The sequence below is a fragment of the Euwallacea fornicatus genome, chromosome 3 (assembly GCF_040115645.1).
Source record: "Euwallacea fornicatus isolate EFF26 chromosome 3, ASM4011564v1, whole genome shotgun sequence".
NCBI lineage: Eukaryota > Metazoa > Arthropoda > Insecta > Coleoptera > Curculionidae > Euwallacea > Euwallacea fornicatus.
The window spans coordinates 2,201,773-2,224,730 of NC_089543.1; the positions used below are offsets into that span (position 1 = coordinate 2,201,773).

Genomic DNA, 22,958 nt, shown 5'->3' on the forward strand with positions numbered 1-22,958 from the left:
ACACGATGTCTTCTTGCAGTAATAATTCTTAACTATCTTTGCTTGCTTTTAGTAAGTAACAATAAAGCATTTTGTTAGCTGTGTACGACGTTGGAACGGAAAAACTGGCTGCTTCGCACGTATTTTTTTTTTTCAGGGCAGTGGTCAGTTCTGGACTGAGTGTCTGCCATTAATTTTGGATATTATAAAAACCCGAAGTTTATTTAGTCAGTTTGTTAAAAAGGCCCGCGGTCATAAATAATGAAAATTGGGCGTATTAGGGGAGGAAATACGGATGAGCAAATAAATATGTGTCCGCAAAACATTGAGGCTCGTATGTTTTTGCCTCATACATATTGACACAGAATTTAACTGTTTAAATTTGCCATTAGTTATCAGGAATGGCGATTTGAACCAAATTATTAGTTCGTAGTCAGGATTTAGATACGCATTTTATTGTGACAAATTAATAGAAAACATAATATAGTAAGTATTTATTACGCCGAATACATGGGTAAAGCCGGAACGTTTTCGAAAAGTTTAATTCCATGAAGTCATAAAGAGTCCAGTTCGTAGACATATGTACGTTCGTAGTTTATTTCGGGCTCGTATGCATTTACATATATTCTGCATGTAAAATATGGTACCCATTAGCAGGTTAAAAGTGAATATTCCTCTTACCGGTACATGGAAACTAAACTTTATTCAAATGTGCTCCCAGAGAATTAATTATTTAGTAAATATCTGGGATTACTAGCAATCCATCTTCTTGACATTTCAACTGTCCTTAAAACAACTCAAACAGGTATTGGAAGTCCGGGCTCAATGGAATTAATTCTTAAGACCAGTCAACTGCTATTGCTGGAAATTGGTTAATTTTCCAGATATTTTGTCAATAAGCTATTGGGGTTTTTCACTTCGATCATATGCACTGAAGAATGATGACATACTCGTTGTGAACTTGATTAATGCTTTACACCCCGTAATGATTAATGGCTGCTGTCAATTCTGGAAATATATTCAAATAAGTATAGACAGATTCCCTGAATAATTTAACAGAACGATTGGCGAATAAAAACCATATTCGGCTCAGATATGGTTTTGATAAATTGTTGTAAATGACCGACTGAAAAAATATCGCTCATCATTATCAAAATAAAACGGTTCCAGAGATATTCAATCTGTGCGACTGTTCAAAAAAACTGTTTAAATAATTACATAATTAATGCCATCAGTGGTAACAGATTTCAAAAGTATCCGGGGCTTTGTACCTGTGTGGATTTCAATGCCCATATTGCATCATTACGTTTGCACCACATTTCAAATATGGCATTTTGAAAAAATAAACAACCAATTGGCGTTCGTGTACCCGCTTTCATTTTAAATACAAACTGCTTTGTCATGTTAATGTAATCGTAATACAATATGAAACTACATAATTATATTTGCCATTGCTGGTCAGTAACTTGTTCATTCAGAGTAAATAGCAGAAACAATTAGGGAAACTAAAGTGGATTCTTAACCCTTCTGGACACTTTTCCATGAAACAGACCATAAACAGTTTCATATCGCCCATCATTCCCAGAGTTTATGAGAAAATTGTTGTCTTATTTTGGACGGTTTATTATGGGACGTGGTTTTTATTTGGATTGTAATACTATGGTCATTAAACTCAAGTTTGAATTGTTGAATTTCTGCCATAATCAATGAGTTTTGGCTTCTATCGAGCACTCTAAAAATACACTAACATGAGATACACGATCAATTTAGAAGGGAAACATTCAAAAACCCTTAAGATTATGAGTAGAAATGTTTGCGATGCTATTTTTTGTAGCTTAAATCGACTGATTTGGATCCTGCATTGACCCTGAATGTCTCAATTGAACTTCTGGAACTTTGGTGTTCAAAATTAGGAGGGCGTCAATTTTACGACAAAACTTCAGTCGCAGAAAAGCCGGAAGAGGTCATAAAAAACCTTAGCAACCTGAGTCATAGGATAGGAAGCCTTTGAAAACCCTTAAAGGTTATTGTCTCAGGTTTCATTGCGAGGGTTTGCATCATTGCAACTGCTAAAAGTGAGGTTGTAAGAAAAAATGTAGGTTATTTGATTGGTAGTGACAGGGAATGTTGTGAAGTTATACTATGAATATCATGGCAGTGTAAATTCTCTAAACTAGGATCTCTTATAGGTTAACAGGGCTAGGCGAAAATCAGAAATATAATTAATATCTTGTTAACGAGAAACTTAAAGAAAAATACTGAAACACGTGATTGATTTTGAGTTGTATGCATTTTTTTGCAAAAAAATAAACATTTTCCTTCATGCCCTTAGCTTGAACCCTGTCCAACTTTATATTTATGAAAACACGTCGTGGGTGAACTCGTTAAAAAGTTCGTGAAAAATGGAATGTTACCATACCCTTTTTTTTTAGTTATGTAATTATTAGGGATTAAAAAAAACCCTTTTAAAAATTAGAAAATTACGAATACCTTCTTAGTCCTATCTACAGATTATTTAACGTAGCAAATGTTTAAAATGTCTTCTATCCTATATTTGGCATATTCCCAGGCCACGGTAAACCCCAATAAAAATTTATATCAATATGCTCTCGTTAATTCTTAAAAAATTTTTACTTTGCATCGATAAAATAAATAAACAAAGTGGTACTCAGCATATTATTGCGTACCTCGTAAGGTTAAAGAAATAACTGCATTTTTTATGCAAAGTTTATTGTCTCCATAAACAATCCATCTTTTTATTTAATTTTATAAGATAATCATATCGATATTAATTTTTATTGGGGTGCACCACCGTCTAGGAGTATGCCAAGTAGAGACTGGAGAACATATTCAGCATCTGTTACGTTAAATAATTTTTAAATAGGTCTACAAAGATATTTTCCCGTTTTTTTTTATTTAAAAAGATCTTTTTAATAACTACAAAACTAAAAGATAAAAAAAAGTTTGGCAAGATTCCATTTTGTACGAACTTTTCAACGACATATGTTTTCGTTAAGAAAAAAGTTGGGTAGGATTGCAACTAAGGGGTTGAAGGCAAATATTTAAGTTTATTACCAAAAAATGCGCATAACTCGAAGTAAATTCACGTGTTTCAGCATTTTTTTATGTCACTCGTTGATGAGATATTAATTTTTTTTACGGACTTTCCGCCAGCCTTGTATATTGTTTCTAAATTATAATCTAGGATAGCGTCCATGCACTAATGATGGTTAACAAAAATTCGAAGTTTTTCAAAAGAATCTCAAAAAGAGTAAGAGAGTACGTTTTTCGATTTAATTTTGAAACAAAACGGCAGGAAAAAGAATATTATTAATAAAAAATATAAAGAATTCACTCTCTGACACCCTACGTCTTGAGAATCAAGAATAACAAATGGAGACATTACAAACTCTGCCAACAAATAACCAACATTATCCCATAAAAAGGAGGCATATTTTATGTAAAAGGCAAAAGATACATGTACAACATTTAGACATGCATTGCATATTTTTAGACGAGACCATACGTAATCATAAACATAAATTCACCCTTTTAAGGGAATAAACCGTCGTTCTGAAATATTTTTCTGCTGCTGTGCTTCTTGCGCAGGGCGTAGCCCTCGATTTGTGGCCTCATAGATTTATTTCATCACCCAAGATCAAGATGGAATTACCTACTAAAACAAGATCAATTAGAATACGATAGGGATAATTATAGTGAATGGCTTCAATCAGTCAAATCAAGTTAGAGGTAACACCAATGGCAAAGGTAATGCGCTCTATCAATGTAGGAAGCTGCAGCATGGCAACATGACAGAAACACATAACACACAGGCCTTTGTCCTCTTTGCCATGCTTGTCTTCTCATTGTGCCCAACAAAGGCCTGTTTTAATTGAGGCCCACACAACTTGGGGCTGGTTCTCCAAACTTTTTTGAGCCGTAATTTCATCAGGAAAGTTTACTGTTATTCATAGTTCCTATTGCCCAAGGCTGTATGAATTTAAATTTAAATTTAAATCCAAAACTGCAAAGTTCCCCCGATAGCACGAACATTACACAACCCTAAAGTGAATCGGCGGGAGCAAGAAAACACGAGGCCATTTAGGCAATGAAGGAAAAACTTAACTTGACCTTAAATTCCCCGGGAAAAGTCGATTGATATAGAAGGGGCTACAAACTTCAGTTTCAAATCTGGGGTTAGCTAAACACAATTTGTAAAGGGTTGGTTGCTTAAACAGGAAAACGCCATTCAGAGCCCTTTTTGAAATTGCTCCACCTTTCAGGTACTTGCCACTGCAAAGGTTCCTAAATGTTATCGAGTTTTACCGCACAGTAATGTTTTGTTTATGGCTCCTACTAAAGCTTAATTCCTTTACATACGAAGATAGGTGCAGAATAAAATGCAGTCCTGAGAGTTCGTTTATATTCCAAAGAGGAATGGCTAGTCTCTTCTGTGCTAGTTTTCACCCTTTGTTTTCTAACTAACTGACAGGGTAACCTAAACATAAATGTGTCCAGAGCTTAAAGTATGTGAGGAGGAAATTGTATAATCTGGACACGAAAAAAACATTGCACCAAAGACAAGTTGGTTCACACATGAAAAACAAGTGGAACGCATACAAATACATATGTAAAACTCTTAAACTTTCAGGAGGGAATTGGATTCTCGATTTTAATCAACGTCAGGGAACTAAATATTAGTTTCGGATTCCAGATTTTTCTTGTAAAACACACTTCAACGATGTTTGACAAACTTCTGAACTGCATGATATCTATCCGGGGACTAAGGAAAGGTCGATGAGAACCATTGAGGCACAGATAAAAAACTATACATACAGGATATAAATTTAAAAACTTCTCACCCCTATTATCTCGGAACGGGGCAGACTTGAAAAAAATCGCCAGAACATGTCGATTTTGTTATCAAGAGGGAACAATTTTTGTGTCGAATTCACTGCGCCTTTTTCAACCCTCTGCCCCACAGAGCCACCCTCTCAAATGTCTTAAATGGTACAGGGGGTTAAGTAATATATCATTTTAACGGGCTTTTTATTCTTTACATGTGGGCACCCCATTGGTTATATTCGACTATTCTGTTATCAAGTTAGATGTTTTTGATCATTCTAAAATCATTTTTCCTATTAGTGTCTTGAGAGCTTCCAAACTTTTTTTTGTTTAATTCTAACATCTCTTATAGTTAGGAAATTGTTGCAATAAATCAATTTGCTAACCTACTGACTTATTGCCTGTCGGGACGACCATCAAAAGAAAAGATGCATTAATCACTGAAGCAAATGTTTATCAATCTAATAAATTTCTTCGGTCGTCGAAAAGAAACATCTCTGCGGAATATGGATTTTTTTTTATTGTTTATTTTCGTTTGCAATGGAATGCCGTTTCGATAAATTTTGATATTATCTTGCCTGGATTGTCCTCAGTTGAAAACGGGTAAAAATGGTATGGAGGAAAAATTTCAACGACTGAAAAGAAAAAAGTCATAAGCGGACATGAGACCGGACAGTACAGCGTGTGCTGTGTTAAAAATAAATAGTACATAATAGTACGGTTGTAACGTCCAATTTATAAAGTCCCGTAAAATTTCAATATAAACTCATATATTTATGTTTGTTTATAACGAGCTTGCATATAACGAGGTACCGTTTAGAACGAGCATATTTTTAAGTCTTAATATGAAAAAATAAACATTTAAATATTCGAATATAACGAGCAAACTCGGTAATCAAATATCAAACGAGCCGTCAGCATAAAAGATCAAACTTAAATAAAACCGTCGTTGGGCGGTGAAATTGCATTTAGTTTTGATTTTTCAATTGATATTCGAAGTATTAACACGAGGAAATGTTGTAATTGAGACCTGTTGATCAGTGCGTGTTAAAAGTTTTAGGCAAAACCTATGGAAAAAGTTAAACGTAAACCGTTAACGTTGGATAAAAAGCTAGAATTTATTCAGAAATTACAAAATGACTCTACGAATGTTGTCAATTGTTCTTAATACAAATTCACAAGTTCAACTGCTTCATACATAGGGAAAAATCGGAAAAATTATATGAACGTACAACATGCCAACTCATCAAAAATTAAAAGTTAACGCGAATTAAAACACCCAAATGTAGACAAAGGCTTACTAGCATGGCTTTCTATAAAAAGAAGTGAAAACGTTCCCATTACCAGGAACATATTAAAAGAAAAAGCAACAAAATTGAAGTTGAAGCAACTAAAAATACAACTTTTTTGTCTCTTGAATTTTCCTCGTATCTTGCTTCGTTTACGAGACAAAAAATAAAAAACATTTTATTGCTTGTACATTTATAATACAAAAGCATTATCAAAAAATTCAAAGGTTCTATTTATTATTTCGTGCTTTGATGATTTTTAAAAAGTTTCTTTCTTACAAAATTATTATTTAAAATTAAATTACTAAAAAAAATTATTAAAAAAAAAACATTTAACACCCTATATCTTGGAAACAATACATTTGCGGTCCTATGTTTGTAGAAACTTTTTTTCATAAAGTGATCTGTAAAATTAACCAGTTAAATATTGCCGCGCCTTTTTTAAACGCCCTGTATAACACTAATAGACAAATTTTGCTATAGATAATTTTCCTGCTTAATCAAAGTTTTTGACATTATGGGATATTGAATTGGTGTTCCTACCACCGAATGTAACAACCACACTTCGATGAATAGATCAAAGAATTATATAGTGTTAAAAAGTTTATTATAGACAAAAACTTCTTGTAAAATTAGGTTCATGCCACAGATGACAATGTACTGCTAAAAGTTACACATCTAGATGCAATAACGATGTTGGTATATGCCTGGCGGCAAGTAGATAGCACAACAATTTTAAATTGTTTTCCACATTCACGTTTATTATGCGATGAAGTTGATTAAGACGAATTGTCACTTGTTGAATGGACAAAGTTACAAAAACTACGAGAATGGAGAAATAGCTCAAACATGGAGGAATGGAGACCGCAGAACCCAGTAGCATTGTTTGCAAATGATGATTTAAATGAATTTTTGTCGGCAGATGATGACTTAGTGGTTGCTGATGTCCCTTTCGATTTAATAATCGTTTCAACAGGAGGCGGAGCCGAAGAAGGTGATGAAACTGATGTATTTGATGATCAGGAAGACCTTACTACAGTGCCCATAGCTTAGATTGCATGGGATTTAGTCGATAAAGTAAATCGATTTGTTAGTTTTAACGACGTTAGCACCAAATGTGTTTAAGTTTCAAAACATTGTTTAAACAGAAATTAATTGTTTTTTTATACATTAATGTTTACTCACCATATCTAACATTTTTCGTTAATATTTTATTTGAAGGTTAAATGTGATCTATCATTTCAATGCATATACCAAGAAAATATTAGGAGTTGGAATTAATTCGTAGCGTTTTTTTTAAGAAAAAAATGTATTCATTTTAAATGAAAATAAAAAAATACATTAATTAAAGTATTGTCCATCGCTTTCTACTACTTTTGACCATCTTTCGGGCAGGACATGAATACCGCGTCGGAAGAACGCGTTGTCTTTAGATGCAATCCATGAATCGACCCATTTTTGACAATCTTCGTAAGAAGTGAACTTCTGCTCAGACAGACTATGAGCCATCAAACAAAACAAATAATAATCAGATGGAGCAACATCTGGGGAATACGGCGGGTGAGGGAGGATTTCCCATTTAAGTCTTTCCAGGTATGTTTGTACCGGTTTTGCAACGTGCGGACGAGCATTGTCGTGCAGCAAAATGACTTTGTCGTGTCTTTTGGAGTATTCCGACCGTTTTTCTTTCAATGCACGGCTCAATCGCATCAGTTGTAGTCGGTAGCGGTCTCCAGTTATGGTTCCATTCGGTTTCAACAGTTCATAATAAATCACACCCCTCTGATCCCACCAAATACAGAGCAGAAGCTTAGACCCATGGATATTCGGCTTTGCCACTGATGTTGACGGTTGACCGGGCTTAACCCATGACTTTCTGCGCTTCGGATTGTCGTAATGGATCCATTTTTCATCACCAGTGACAATCCGATGCAAAAAACCTTTTCTTTTTTCCCGTTGAAGCAGCAGTTCACACGTCAAAAAACGCCTCTCAATGTCCCTTGGTTTCAGTTCATATGGAACACAATGTTCTTCCTTTTGGATCATACCCAAAGTTTTAAGACGTTTTCCTACCGTTGATAAGTTAACTCCCAATGATGTAGACAATTCTTGAAGTGTTTGACATGGGTCTTCGTTGAGCAATGTCTCCAAAGCATTATCTTCAAATTTTTTTGGCTGACCAGGTCGCTCCTTGTCAACCAAGTCGAAATCACCAGCTTTAAAACGTGCAAACCACTTCCGACACGTTTGTTCAGCTAGAGCATGTTTATCATATACTTCCACTAAAATACGATTAGCTTCAGCAGCACTTTTGTTCATATTAAAGTAATGAAGTAAAATTTCCCGCAAAAACTCTTTATTCGGCACAAATTGTGACATATTCAATAAATTACAAAATGTCGCTATTTATTATTCAAAAAGTGGATATGCAAAGCAAATGACCTCAAATGACCGCTGTTTCACGATAACTATATTGTTGTAGATAACAACAAAATACTTTACTATCTCTTGTAAAACGCTACGAATTAATTCCAATTACTAATATTATTCAAAATGTGCTCAGTTTAATATAAACAAATATATACATATATAGTGTGGCAACTTTAAATAGAATGAATTCGGTATCTACATGACATTTGATTTTTAATAAAATTGCTTAAACACGTCAATTTTTATTTTACCCGATACACTTTTTGGCAGAATTCAGATATCATGAAATGTCATCCCCTTAACTAGAGTGACAATTGCCCTTAAAGTTTAAATGGGGGTTAAAAGGGAGTTCATGTGATAAATCATTTTAAAAATTTCTTCAACTTGACTTTATCTAACATATTATTTTTCATTATAAAGAAAAATAATAATAAAAATAAACAAAATTTTACACGATCAAATTATTATTTCCTTTAATTTAGCAATTGTTCGAAATGTTCACCGACGACTTTTTGGCACAGCTCTAGACGGTGATAAAACTCATCTCTCAGATTTTTAAAAGTATTTGGAGTGATTTGCCTTATTGCTTGTCTCATACGTTATTTGAGTTCGTCAATATCATATGATGTCATATTGTAAACTTCCGATTTCAGGTATGCCCATAAAAAGAAATCGAGAGGAGCAAAATCGGGATATCTCGGCGATCATTCTATTGAGACTCTTCTTCCTATCCATCGATTAGGTATAAGCCAACATTCAGACCAAAGTGTGGTGCTGCTTCATATATTGTTGTAACCAAATTCATTTCTTCGGCATCTCTGGGTTTATTTCACTAGGAAACAAATTAGATTATGTAGAAACTAGTTCGTCTCCGAGAAATTCTAAATATCGTTAGCCATTTAAATTTTCATCGAAAAATATTGGTCCTATTATTCGGTTCTCCATGATATCCGCCCAAACATTTGTTTTTGCAAGGTATTGCGCGTGACCTTCTCTTATCCAATGAGGATTTTCTGAAGACCAATATCGACAATTTTGTTCATTGACATGTCCATTTAATGTAAAAGTGGCCCCTTCAGTCAGCAAAATCAATTTCATAGATATTTCTAATTGCTAAACAGCATTCATAATCCTTTCGCAAAATTCAGTTCGTCGATCTCCATCATTCTCAAGCAATTCTTAATATATTTGTATTTTATAAGGCCAAATATTTGCTTCTTCCAGTATTTTCAAAACGTTTGTATTACTGACTAAATTTCCACGAGCTATCTGCCGAGCTCATGCAATTGAGTGTTCTTCTAATGCCAAGAATGCATTAATTTTTATACCGTCATCAATTTTTTGTGCTCTGTTTCTTGCGGTATTTCTCCCATAATCGTAATTTTAATTTATTTTTTCTATTTTACTTATGGTCCCTTGATTAATGGGCGTCAAATCAGAATACTTTTTTCTAAGTAATCGAACAAACTCATTTTGTGTTCGCACTCTATCGCCGTATCCAATCATCATTAAAATTTGGATTTTATGAAATTGAGTTAAGTAAGGCATTATTTGCAATTTTATAACTTACGTGAAGTATTATTTTCTGTATTGGAAAAAAAGAACTAAATTTTGTATTGAATTCTCAGATTATTGTGGTATATCATAAAAATTCCGTAAAAAAAATTACCATTTATCACAATCAAACTGATAACGTTTCAATGATCCAAAAATAATGGGATGTTTCCGTTACATACGCTTAGAATTACTCATAAAGCTAATGACATCAACAATGTGATTTTAATAAATAGAAACTTGTTTCATTTTGTTCGTGCTATGCTAAATAGTGATATTTAGTTTTCAAATTAATTACATTATGGAGTGCGGTAAAAACACAAGTTTCGATTTAAGACAATTAGTGGTGTATCATTATGAAAAAGGCTGTTTCTATAGTAAAATTGCTTTCAAATTAAAACTTAGTAAGAGTACAGTTGAAAATATTTTACGATATATTAATTAAGATAGACTGGACTTTATTTCACAAACTGGCCGTTCAAAACTTTTGAATTGAAGAGACTAAAGTTTTATTATGCGAAAAATTGAAAAATATCCAAAAATGAGCACTCCAAAACTCAAAGTTTTATTAGACCACTACACAGAAAAAGGTGTCTGTAAAAAATACGTCGATGCATCCCGTTCACGTAGTTAGAATAGTACGAAAAAACCCATGGCTGTATGAAAAAAATAACAAAATAGGACTGGAATTTGCGTCTAGCTATATCTTAAAAGAAAATGACTACTGGTCAGATGTAATTTTCTGTCATGAGTTCAAATTTATATAAACTTCGACTCTGATGGGCCTTCTAGGGGATGGAGAGAGGCAAATGAAGCGTTGAAAACGGAGAATTTTCGTCCATCTGTCAAGCATGGTGGAGGGCCTGTTATGTTTTGGAGATGCACATCAAGTGCGGGAGTTGAAAAATTGGTATTCATAGAAGAAACAATGGACAAAATGTACTATCTCAATCTTTTAAAATAAAATCTCAGATATGGTGTCGCAAATATGAAGATTTTAAACACGTTCAAATTCTATCAAGATAACGACCCAAAACATAGTCTCCGGACCTTAACCCCATTAAGAATGTATGGTATTTTCTTGAGACGCAAATTAGAAGTCATCAAATTGCTAATAAAGACACTTCAAAGCAAGCATTGCAAAAGAAATTGAATAAAGTGAACAGATTTTCTACAAATAATTATTTTTTCAGTACCAAAACGGTTAAAGTGTTTTTGAGTAAAAAAGTGACCATACTAATTATTAAAAATATCTGTTTCCGATAGAAGTATAAGAACTAAATCGTCATAATATGTTTAGATCATTGAAATGTTACCATTTTGAATATTTGTTTATTGTATATTTTTGTTGTCAAATATTTCGAAGTTTCTACTATAATTCTTTGATATTGGTGATTTAATGTAATATTATAAAAAAATCTCAGTTTATTTATAACTTTTTAATGGAGAAATATTTGACTTTATAAATGTTTATCCTCCGTCCCAATATTTTTGGTACTAACTGTATATCTCCATACATAGAAGTATACACTCACCCACAAAAGTCATGATGGAATAGTTTACTGCATTAAAAAGTCCAAATATTTTCCGTATGTGAAATCAAAACTTCAATTTATTCACATAGAAGTAATGTGAAATGTGTCTATACCAATAGCAATATTATAAATTTTTCACAAAAACTCAAACTTATTGTGATAAAAATCAAATGTCATTTTCTAACAATAAATGAATTCCACAAAAGTCTTGGTACAGGCAAAACACTCGCTATTATTCGTAAAAAAAGAAAAAAAAATACCGATTGGAGTACCCTTTTTGTTTAAGGACTTCCACCAAACGATTTGGCATTGATCGAACCAACTTTCCCGTAACCTCATTGGATATTTGCGACCATTCTTCCAAGATAACCCTTTTTAAATCTTCTTTATTATGAATTATATGTTTTCTAATTTGTTTTTCCAAATGGTCCCATAACTGTTCAATTGGGTTAAGGTCGGGACTTTGTTGAGGTGTTCCTAGTAGATGCGGAGTATTGTATATCAACCACTGGCGTACCGTATAAGACTTATATTTAGGGTCGTTATCTTGCTGGAAGTAAAAATGTTCTGCCAACCCCAATATTTTCGCACTTTGTTTCAAATTTGCCTTTAATACGTTCAGGTATACTTGTTGGTTCATGATCTCATCAATTATTACTAAATTGCCTACACCAAAAGATGACATACGACCCCAGACCACTAGTCCACCTCCTCCATGCTTTACGGTTGGAATTGTATTTTTTGGATTAAAAGCTTCCCCTGGTTTTCTCCACACTTTTCTTCGTCCGTCTGGTCCAAAAAGATTAAATTTACTCTCGTCTGACTAAATAACTTTTTTCCAAAATTCGCTTTCGATCGCTCTGTATTTTTCGGCAAATTCAACGCGCTTCTTTCTATTTACGGCACTTACATAAGGTCTTTTTCGCGCACTACAGCCTTTATACTCTCTTTTATGAAGCGTTCGGCGAACTGTTTCTTCGTGAACAACAGTTCCATAATGTTCCCTTAGTTCAGAAGCCAACATCGACGAGCTTTTCTTCGGGTCCTTCTTGATTTCATTAAGAATGTATCTTGTTTCACGTTCCGTTAATTTTTTTGGGCGCCCAGTTCTTGGTTTGTTATTAATTCTATTGTGATATTTGAAACGATTCACTATTTTTTGAATAGTAGAGCGACTCCCTTTCACAATTTTTGAAATTTCACTGTAAGATTTTCCTTCTTTACTTAAACGAATAACAATTTTTCTTTCACCCTGACTGAGCTCGGTTCTACCCATATTTTTAACTTTTAACTATAACATAAATGATACTGACTATTTGTCGTATTTCTGCAAAGAAATAAACAAATGCATTCTTATTTTTTTTTTAATAAAAATTCAAATATTTTACCTGTACCAAGACTTTTGTGGAATCCATTTATTGTTAGAAAATGACATTTGATTTTTATCAGAATAAGTTTGAGATTTTGTAAATATTTATAATATTGCTATTGGTATAGACACATTGCACATTACTTTTATGTAAATAAATTGAAGTTTTGATTTCACATATGGAAAATATTAGGAATTTTTGATGCAGTAACGTGCTGTACCATGACTTTGGCGGGTGAGTGTACATTTAGAAATACAATGGACTCGATACAACGGGTGATCGTTTATAGCGAACAAATTTGCCTGTCCCTTGAGTGTTCGTATTAAGCGAGTTGTATTGTATTTAATTAAAATCTCTCTTCTCATTAGCTGCGGAATGACAGTTTTTGCTGACAGGATTCCCAGACGGATTATAATTTCAGAAGGTTTGTTTGCGGTAAGTGATGGGTGTACCTAATTTAACCCCGCTCAATTATTGTTTCTCTGTTGGTGTCCAATCTAAATGATTTTAGTCACTGTTCATGTCTGGTTCCTCAAGCATATACACGCTGTATATTATTGTGATTCGTGCATCGTTTTAATGGAAGACCGATGATATGTACACTCGCAAAAAAAAGGTGTAAAGTTATTTTGAACATTGGAAGGCAATCGTATCGCTGTTGTCGTTCATCCTATAACTCGTACCTTTGCAAAATATATCGATTTTTAGATGATTCAGTCGAATAGTAGCACGACAAACCAGATATTCGAAATAAAGAATAATCTAATTATCAACTTTATTCGGAAAAAAAATTGTTTGGCAATATCTTTCTTAGTTTACGAGATACAGTATCATTTTGGTCTATTATTTTTGCGATATTTTCGTGCTAAAAAAAAGGAGAGTACGCAAAATGTCTGTTCACCGTTCAACAACCTCAATAGTGGTATCCACGGTCAACATAGGTTCAACATTTTTAATTATAATTTAGGAAATTAAATCCCGTGTTCGTGCATTTCAAGCCTCAACTGTGTTGCGCCTCTGGTTTCAGCAGAAATTATTTGTCAATCTTAGCTTTTCCGGAGGCAATTTAATGGTTTTCATGATTTTTTTTAAAGTGTCCTGCACATTGTCCGCAAATGGTCGTTAATAAAAATTACGAATTCCGGACGATCAAGAAAACGTTGTCCTTGCAGGCTTACGACACGATGCTTATGGCTATTGTTTATAAGAGAATGAAATTTATTAAATCACATATATCATTCATCTCTTCAAATTGTTAAATTTTAACAGATTGAGACAAAATGTTAAGGATGATAGTGGCTTTATCGTTATTATACATGTACAGTTAGGTGCAGAACTGAGTCAATACTTAGAAAATTCGTATTAATGGTGGCATAAACAAAATCTCTAACAAGTATTCAAAGGAAGGCTTTTATTTTCAAAAAGTACATTAACATTAACATTAAAACCTTACAAAATATTTGCCGAAAATAAATGGGGTACATCGAATAATCCTAAATAACATTGGTTCAGTTTTGCTCCACTAATATTAACATTGAACACTTTGGTCGACATTGACACTAATATTTGGTCCAGAGACCTTTAGCTTTTTTAACAGCTAGTAGACGTCTTGGCATGATTTTTGTTAGTGTTTCACAGAAATCAGGTGGAATTTAATCGCATATCCTCCGTTAATAAACATCATAATTCAAAATCTTTAAACAATGAAGCCGATTTCAAAGTTTCAAAGAAAATTAATTGAAAAATCACTGATTGATGGAAGATACACACGGGAAATCGCATTTCAATTAAATATAAGTCAATCCACAGTACAAAGGGTAAAAAATAAGTGCAAAATTTCCTTAAAAATAAATAAAGGTGGCCAACCAAAAAAGATGTCTGCGCAAGATACTAGAAGAGTAATTAAATATTTGGGCAGTGGTGAAGCCTCTTCGGCCTCCAAAGCAGCCGTCTTGCTGCGAGGGGATACTGGGAAATCGATGAGCAAATGGACAGTCCAACGAGCTTTACATCAGTCCAAATTTGTTGCTGTGGAGAAAAAGAAGAAACCCCTACTTTCTAAGAAGAATATTAGGGCACGACTAGATTTTGTAAAAAGATATGAGGCATGGACCGAGAAGGATTGGATGAAGATTATTTGGTCTGATGAAACTAAAGTTAACAGATATGCAACAGATGGTCGACATTGAAGCTGGAAACGAGAGGGAGAATCCATGAAACTAAAAGATTTCATTCTGACGGTGAAACATGGGGGAGGAAATATTAAAGCTTGGAGCTGTATGTCGGGATATGGGGTTGGACCATTGAAGAAAATAGATGGGATAATGAACCAGCACATTTATAAAGCCATTTTAAATGATCACCTAATAGATACTGTTAATAATATGCCTTATCCCACTAGCAAAGTAATTTTCCAACAAGACAACGACCCCAAGCATACCGCAAAATCTGTGAAGGAATGGTTGGGTACCCAAAAATTTCAGGTTTTGCAGTGGCCGGCACAAAGTCCCGACCTAAATCCCATTGAGAATCTATGGGCTTACGTGAAATATCATCTGGTCAACGACTACGATTCGCCACCATCTTCACTTAAAGTTTTATGGGAGAGAATAGAAGAAGTAGAATAGAAGAAGACCAAATTCCACCTGATTTCTGTGAAACACTAACACAAATCATGCCAAGACGTCTACTAGCTGTTAAAAAAGCTAAAGGTCTCTGGACCAAATATTAGTGTCAATGTCGACCAAAGTGTTCAATGTTAATATTAGTGGAGCAAAACTGAACCAATGTTATTTAGGATTATTCGATGTACCCCATTTATTTTCGGCAAATGTTTTGTAAGGTTTTAATGTTAATGTTAATGTACTTTATGAAAATAAAAGCCTTCCTTTGAATACTTGTTAGATATTTTGTTTATGCCACCATTAATACGAATTTTCTAAGTATTGACTCAGTTCTGCACCTAACTGTATATCAATTGTTAACATGACGTATGAAATACTAAATTAGTATTGTTTTGGCGAAACCTTCTACCTCTTTTTCGATGACGTTCGCTACAATAGGAAATGTATTTTTTATTCTGTCGGGGTATGTTTACATAATGAAACTGCTGCCTTGAATTTGCAACTTTTCCCCCATTTCACTAAATCTGGAAACATCGCATATTACTTTCTATCGTGAATCGTTCCCAAAACCGATCAATTGTACCTTTATAAAATGCAGGGAGTAAATTTTTGCATGTTTTTGTACCGATGTGACTTTATAGATGATTCACTTAAACGTTAGCCTGACGATGAACAAGAGGTTCGTAATGTGTGCTCCATTAAAAATCGGGATAATCGCGTTTTCTTTTGTTCAAAAGACCCTTGAGATACGCCATTAGTATATCCATGACTTAGTGAGTGAAAGTGGATGTTGCTGACATGATTCTGGTTCACGGTCTTGATGACAAGGGACGAGTTCTAATTGGTTTCCATGGTGATTCACAATAAAGTTTTGTCAGGTTAATGAGAGCCATCAAATTACAATTGTGGCTCTTCGGGAAGCTACTTAGGAGCATGTTTGGACATGGCAGAAGAATGATATCATATCTTGAACAGTTGCGAAGATTTTTCCTCAGAAATTAATATTTAATTCTGTTCTGGAATTAAATTTGATTCTCTTTTATTTCAGATTTTAACTGTACACGCCTTTGCTTCGAGCCGAAACTAATTTAAAACTCAAAATGTTTCAAAGATTTTTTCTCAGCAATTAATATTTTGTTCCTTTGTATTTCAGGTTGGAACTGCGCCTCTGTTTAGAGTAGAATTTAACACGAAAGTCAAATTGTTTCGAACCTTTTTTCACAGGAATTAATACTGATTTCTTTTCTGTTTCAGGTTCCCACTGTGCACACCTCTGCGTCAAGTCAAAATTAACGCGAAAGACAAATTGTTTCGAACCCTTTTTCACAGGAATTAATACTAATTTCTTTTTTTTTTCAAGTTGAATCTGGGTACGCCTCTGGTTAAAGTCGAAATTAATTTGCAACTGTTTCAAAGATTTTTAAAACTTTTTCAGGAATTAATATTGTTTGTTTTTGTGCTTTAGGTCTCAATTGTGTGGTAAGTTCCAAACGTACTCACATTAGAATCAGAATTTCTAGCATTGAGAGCTTGTGCCGTTCGTTATGCGCCTCTTCCTTGGTCCTCATAAATCAACAGACTTTCAATTCTGTGCTGAATTGCAAATACCATTTTTACAATTACTCGTAATAACACACGAATTAACATACTGAATTTTAATTGATTTGAATACCTATTAATTTCAACTGGTACCACAGATTTTAAATAATATTGTCTATACAAGGTTATATAAAAATTTATCGAAACATTGCAAACAAGAGTTTAAAATTATAAACTTCATATTTTACACATGTATGTAGATATTTCTTTTCGAAGGCTCTGGAACTTTATTAGATTGATAAACATTTACTTCAGTGATTAATGCATCTTTTCTTTTCATAGTTGTCTCGAAAAATACTAAGTCAATAGATTAGTAATTGATTTATTCCTACAATTTCCTAACCATAAAAAAAGTTTGAATAAACAGTCTTCGTTTCAATGCTATCAAGACACTAATATGAAAAATGATTTTAAAATGACCAAAGACGTAACAGTCGAATCTAAGAAATGAGGTATCAAAATGTAGAGAATGAACACCTCTTTAAAATGATATATTAGTTAACGCCCTTTACCATTAAGATCATATTTTTATATATATTTAAGATTATATTTTAAATAAGCTCTGCGGGCTAGAAGGTTGAATGGGGCGCAGTAAATTTTATATAAAAATTGTTCCCCCTCGATAACAATATCGACGTGTTCCGGCGATTAAAAAAAAATCTATCCCGTTTCGAGAAGGGTGAGAAGTTTTCAAATTCACACCTCGTATAAATAAATCAGTTCGTAGTATTCCAATCCCCTGGATTAGGATCCTCGAAATATTAGGTGATTCTTTCAAAGTTCACATTGCTGTTATTCCCGTTATTTCGAAGTAACTCAAATAAACTTGATGAAGAAATTTTAAAGAATTTTCCATACTGTTATCGCAGATTAACTGAGATAAGGTCACGTTTGTTCGTGATCTAAATGTGATAAGATCCATTTTTAAGTTCATTTTAGTACTATCTCTATTTGCCGTTGAAATTCGACAAAGATTCATTTAGGACTGTGTATTGATCATATTTGTTCTTTTACTGCAATATGATCTACAGATTTGCATTTTCGGCCTCTGAATATGATAAAAACCCATTTTTTAACATGAAAAAAAGGAGATACATTTTAAAGGCAAATAGGATGCTCACAATATTTTCTTTTCATATGAATATTCCGTAAACCTAAATAACCAACGCATTAAGTTAACATCTGCTAGCATGGTCACTTGTGACTAACGAAATGAAACTTCACAATTCGAAAGATATAAACAACATTTAGAGTAATCAACGAGACCTGATGCTGGAAAAGTAATGACTTCATAAAGCTAAAACGCTGCTTAAAAACGACTTTTAAAGATTTTAATAATCTTTTTTTCAAAATAGAAATATGGATATTTGAAAATGTATCATTTTGCCTGTTCAAAATCTTTCAAAAAATGCCTAATTAGAATCGAATTCCGCTTACCAACGTTACCAACCACGTTACCAACAAGATTGCTTAAAGCGATTTTCATTTAATAGAATTTGTTTAAACTCTTGCGCTTCCAAGATTCCAGCACATCATCCATCTTCAATTTCGGACGCACTATATAGTATGAACACGTGTAACTGAAAACACCTAGCCATTTGTGCAGTTGTAATTGGAGAAGTCGTAGTCTTGCTCTAAAGGGAACTATTGCGGAACGAGTTAGCGGTTGGTATTTAATTTGAACTTTCAATTAAAACTTAACTTTAAATATCTCGCCGATATTTACAGGATATTTTTAATGGGTCTACATTATTTTGATATTTCTCCTCTTCTGGTATCCGAACCAACGGCCAAGGAATTCCACCATTGAAGGAGAAGGAATCTTTCAGAAAAATCGATGAGAGATTTTTCATTGCAAAGCCTCGCATTGTGAATGCTTTCCCAAGCCTGAAAGCGAAATGTCTGGATATCCAAGACTAGGCGAAATCTCCATATATTATCTAGTCTTTAATCATCACAATCGCCTATACGGCAATTTAGAGCAATAACAATTATTGCTGCTGTCTCTGGTACCGGGAATGTAACAAACACAATAACAAAAGCCAATCAGGCTTGATGATCTAAATAAACATAAATCGATTGATGTTTTAATAGTTCCATTGAACCTTTTCGGCCTAAAAATACGTACAAGCGCGTCTGCAGAGAACACCCTTATTAATCTTCTTGTCACGCGTCAATATCGGCTAAACTTAACATGAAATTTTAATAAGAAATTATTTCTAATAAAAGTTCGGTAATTTATCGAGGTTAACAGTTTTTTCGGCGGAGCTTTGGCTCGGAGCCTAATTAGTGCAAAAAGTTTTCTTACGACGTAAAGGGCAGCAAAAAATTGGGATTAAGAGCAACATCATACCGAAAATATCCAGTCGCTGGTAATCTTGGGTTTGTGCCTCACTTCCAAATCCCAAATACATAGAGGAGATAACTAGAAGCAAAAACACTGACACGGGCATAGTTATATCCCGAAGACGTTGCACATGACAACTCACGCGCGCGTAGCCCTCGAAACTTCGCTTCGCCCTGTATAAAATGGCCACACCACACTCGACGAGATCCCGAATCCGTCTGGTCTGATTCCTGCCGAGCAGAGCGTACGATACGACAGCCCTGACTAGTTCCTGTTTTACAGAACCACAGCGCAATTAACAGTCAACCGTATGCCCTTCTTCCTTCTCTGATAAGGGCCACGACCTTATCTTCTTTCGTTTTAATTACCTCAAAGAGCGCCAACATGAATCAAAATAAGCATTTATCTGCAGATTAACGCCGTTTCTTTTACCTTTTTGGATCAGCACCGAAATGAGGGATTACTCGCGGTGGGGCAAAAATTAAAAAAAATTCTGACCTAAATAAAGGCCGATCAGATGTTATTTTTTAGATTCGAGCGGCCCGACCTTCCTCCGCCTAGATTCACGTGATAATAATAATTAATTAAAGTACATAATGTTTGAACGCGATATATGCCCAGTCCCAGCCATTAGAGTCACATGCACGGTGAATTATTGCTGAAATAATTCAACATTTTCGTTACATTTATATGAGTAATTAAAGTAACTGCATTGGCAGATAAATTTGTTGGTAAATTACGCCCATTTCAGTTAAATCCTAATACCCGGGAATATCCGAAAAACGAGCTTTAGGTAATGTTGCGCAAGTCAGTTTGTAAGATGAAGCAACCTTAATAAACCTCTGGGTAAGGTTGATTTGCTTACGCGTTTCACTCAGCTTATGGAAATCCGAAATTTTGCTGCTCCTTATAGCCAAAAACGACAAAATCTGGAAGACGGCTCCAAAGAGCCATGTTGGCTATGCAGCGCATTTATTTTGAGGTAGCTTTATCAAAGTTGGGTTGGCACATGCAAGTTCGTTTTTTGAGCTCAGTGATGAGTGTCTTGGTAACCATAAAAGATCCGAAGTCGATTCAATTGGGGCAAAGTTCGGAATTTCCGAAATCATGCAACTTTGAGACAAGAGAAGCCTCTTTTTAAAAGAAGATTGAACGGTTCAACCACTTCCAAAGATTTGCTTTGCCAGTGAGCATAATTTGGCAGCGACCCAAGCTCTACGTTCGGCTGTATAAACGGACAAATGACTCATTCGTCACGAAATTGAGGAACCACAAATCGCTTCCATAGTGCGGTACCACAATCCGGAACTTCGACGTCCCAGAAACTCACTAGATCAACATATTTCCGGGTACAACACTTAATTTAACTTTAACAGGTATTTCGTCCAAAAATGCGTCCTCCATTTTTGGAGCAAAAAGGGACAAGTGACCCTTTGTGTAAGCTTGAAATCTTGAGGGAGTTTGAAAGGAACTTCCAGAACGGATCGCCGCAATCCAAAACGAGTATCAGGACAAAACGGTTTCATTCAAACAGTAACGTTTTCCCAAAAAGAGACAAAATAGAATTTGTGATTACAGAGAATGATAAGCTCTGAAATGAGAAATCGTCAGAAGTCCTAGCTGCACAGAGCGCTACAGTTAAACTGAGAAAGTTCACTGCCAATGTTCTGGCACGAGAAAAGAGTCATAGTTTTAACTTGCTCTAATTAAAGGGCGGTTACTTTAAACAAAGGGCGGCTATTCTAATAAGTAGCATGTAGTGTCTGACACTTCTTTATAAACCCACGAGCTTTAAATTGTGGTCCACAAAATTAAAATTCACCCTGAATCGAGTGTATTTAATTTATTCACACTGCTCTATTGCGGTACAAAGTAATCGATTTTAACGGATTTATTAGCTTTAGAAACAAAAATGCGTTTAACGAGTTATGACAGTATTGAGAATGGGTTCTGCACAAAATCGATGAGAGGCCTGAGCTTCTAAAATTTATTACTCAAATCTTAATAAATTTTAATTAAATATTGTTTTAAGGTAGCTGATGAATCGGGGCAAATACAGGCGGGCGAACACGGGCGAGGAAAGCGTCCATCTTTCTGCGATGGGATGGTCGAATTGAGGCAGCAACGGACAGGGCTGCAGATAGGGGACAGATGCGATGTAAAACACTCTTGTAACAAAAAAATTGGTTGGCAATGATAATCACGTTATTGGAAAAAAAAAGGAGAAGAAACTATTTTAGTGTATTCTCCAAAGGCAGTGGAAAAGGTAAAATCTCATTACAGGGGACAAGGTAATAGAAAGAGGCAGACCGGATAAAAAATAAAATGTTCAATTTCATGGGGTGAACTTAGACAATGAGATTTGATCGTGGAACCGTATGCACACCTATAATGAGTTTTCCTAGTCTGAAATTCGCATCATTTGGGGGAAAATTACACATAGAGTTGCACTACCGTATTAATTCATTCAGTGCTTTCGAGCAGTCGAATTAGTTTCAAACGTGCTGCATAAAAACGAGACGACAAGGACTAATTATTACCGGGAAAGTTTTGAGAAAAAGTAGCAGGAAACAATTTCTCAAGTCAGCACCTGCTAATTTTTAATTGCCGTTATTAAGCATCGTTTACTTAGAGCAACTTGTTAAATTCCTGGCTACGAGGGGAAAAAGAGCTGTGTTTGAGGAAAGGGCTTGTTTATGATCATAGCAGGGTAGCGAATGTGCATGCAAACGTGCCTGGTGTTATATGGCTAAATAAGGGTGTAAGAAGTAAGCCACAAATATTTCACGCTGTTAAGGGCGTCATAATGACATTACAATGGGTTGAATGCTCCGTTTCCTTTTCCTTCTCCACGCAATGTTTTGTAAAGGGGATTGTATATAGCTGTCCCGCCCATGTTTTCAGATAAATTTATTCCATTTCTTAGTATTACACAAATACAAAAGTTGAAAGAAATAATTGCATCGGGTTAACAGAGTCTGTCCTTAACTGGATATGGAAACTGTAGATAGAAATTCTTTATTTTTCATTACGGTGTGTATGACAGGTGGAACAGGAATAAAACGTCAGAAAGGCGATATGTTTCCTTCCTTTATTTTCCATGTCGTTAGGCTAGTTATTCAACTGCCTTTAATAAATGAAACAAATAATTAATAATAAAAAAAGAGGGGGTGAACACGGGGGAAGGAGAAAGAAGGGGAGGATAGTAGGTTTCTGTCGATGCAATAATGATAGTTTTAAGTGCATTTCCTGAGTTAATTGAAATTTTTTTCAATTTTGAAAAAAATTTTAAACTTCCCATTTTTCAAATTCAATGTTAATTAACTAGCTAGTCCAAAATTACGCTAAAATGAACCAAACTGGTTTTCAGATTTTAAAAAATTCAG

General features: G+C 34.5%; 1 protein-coding gene across 4 annotated transcripts in view; it reads right to left on the bottom strand.

Moving 5' to 3' along the window:
- The window catches only part of LOC136350674 (protein eva-1), a 129,462-nt gene extending 109,645 nt beyond the window's left edge, over nt 1-19,817 (bottom strand). For 3 of the 4 annotated variants that reach the window (XM_066302638.1, XM_066302637.1, XM_066302636.1), the window contains exon 1: nt 19,579-19,817. In XM_066302638.1, the coding sequence (XP_066158735.1) occupies nt 19,579-19,678 (100 nt within the window). In that variant the 5' untranslated portion in view covers nt 19,679-19,817. The remainder of the gene's footprint in view (nt 1-19,578) is intronic. The other variant, XM_066302639.1, reaches the window with a different exon arrangement.
- Between the last annotated feature and the right edge of the window lie 3,141 nt (nt 19,818-22,958).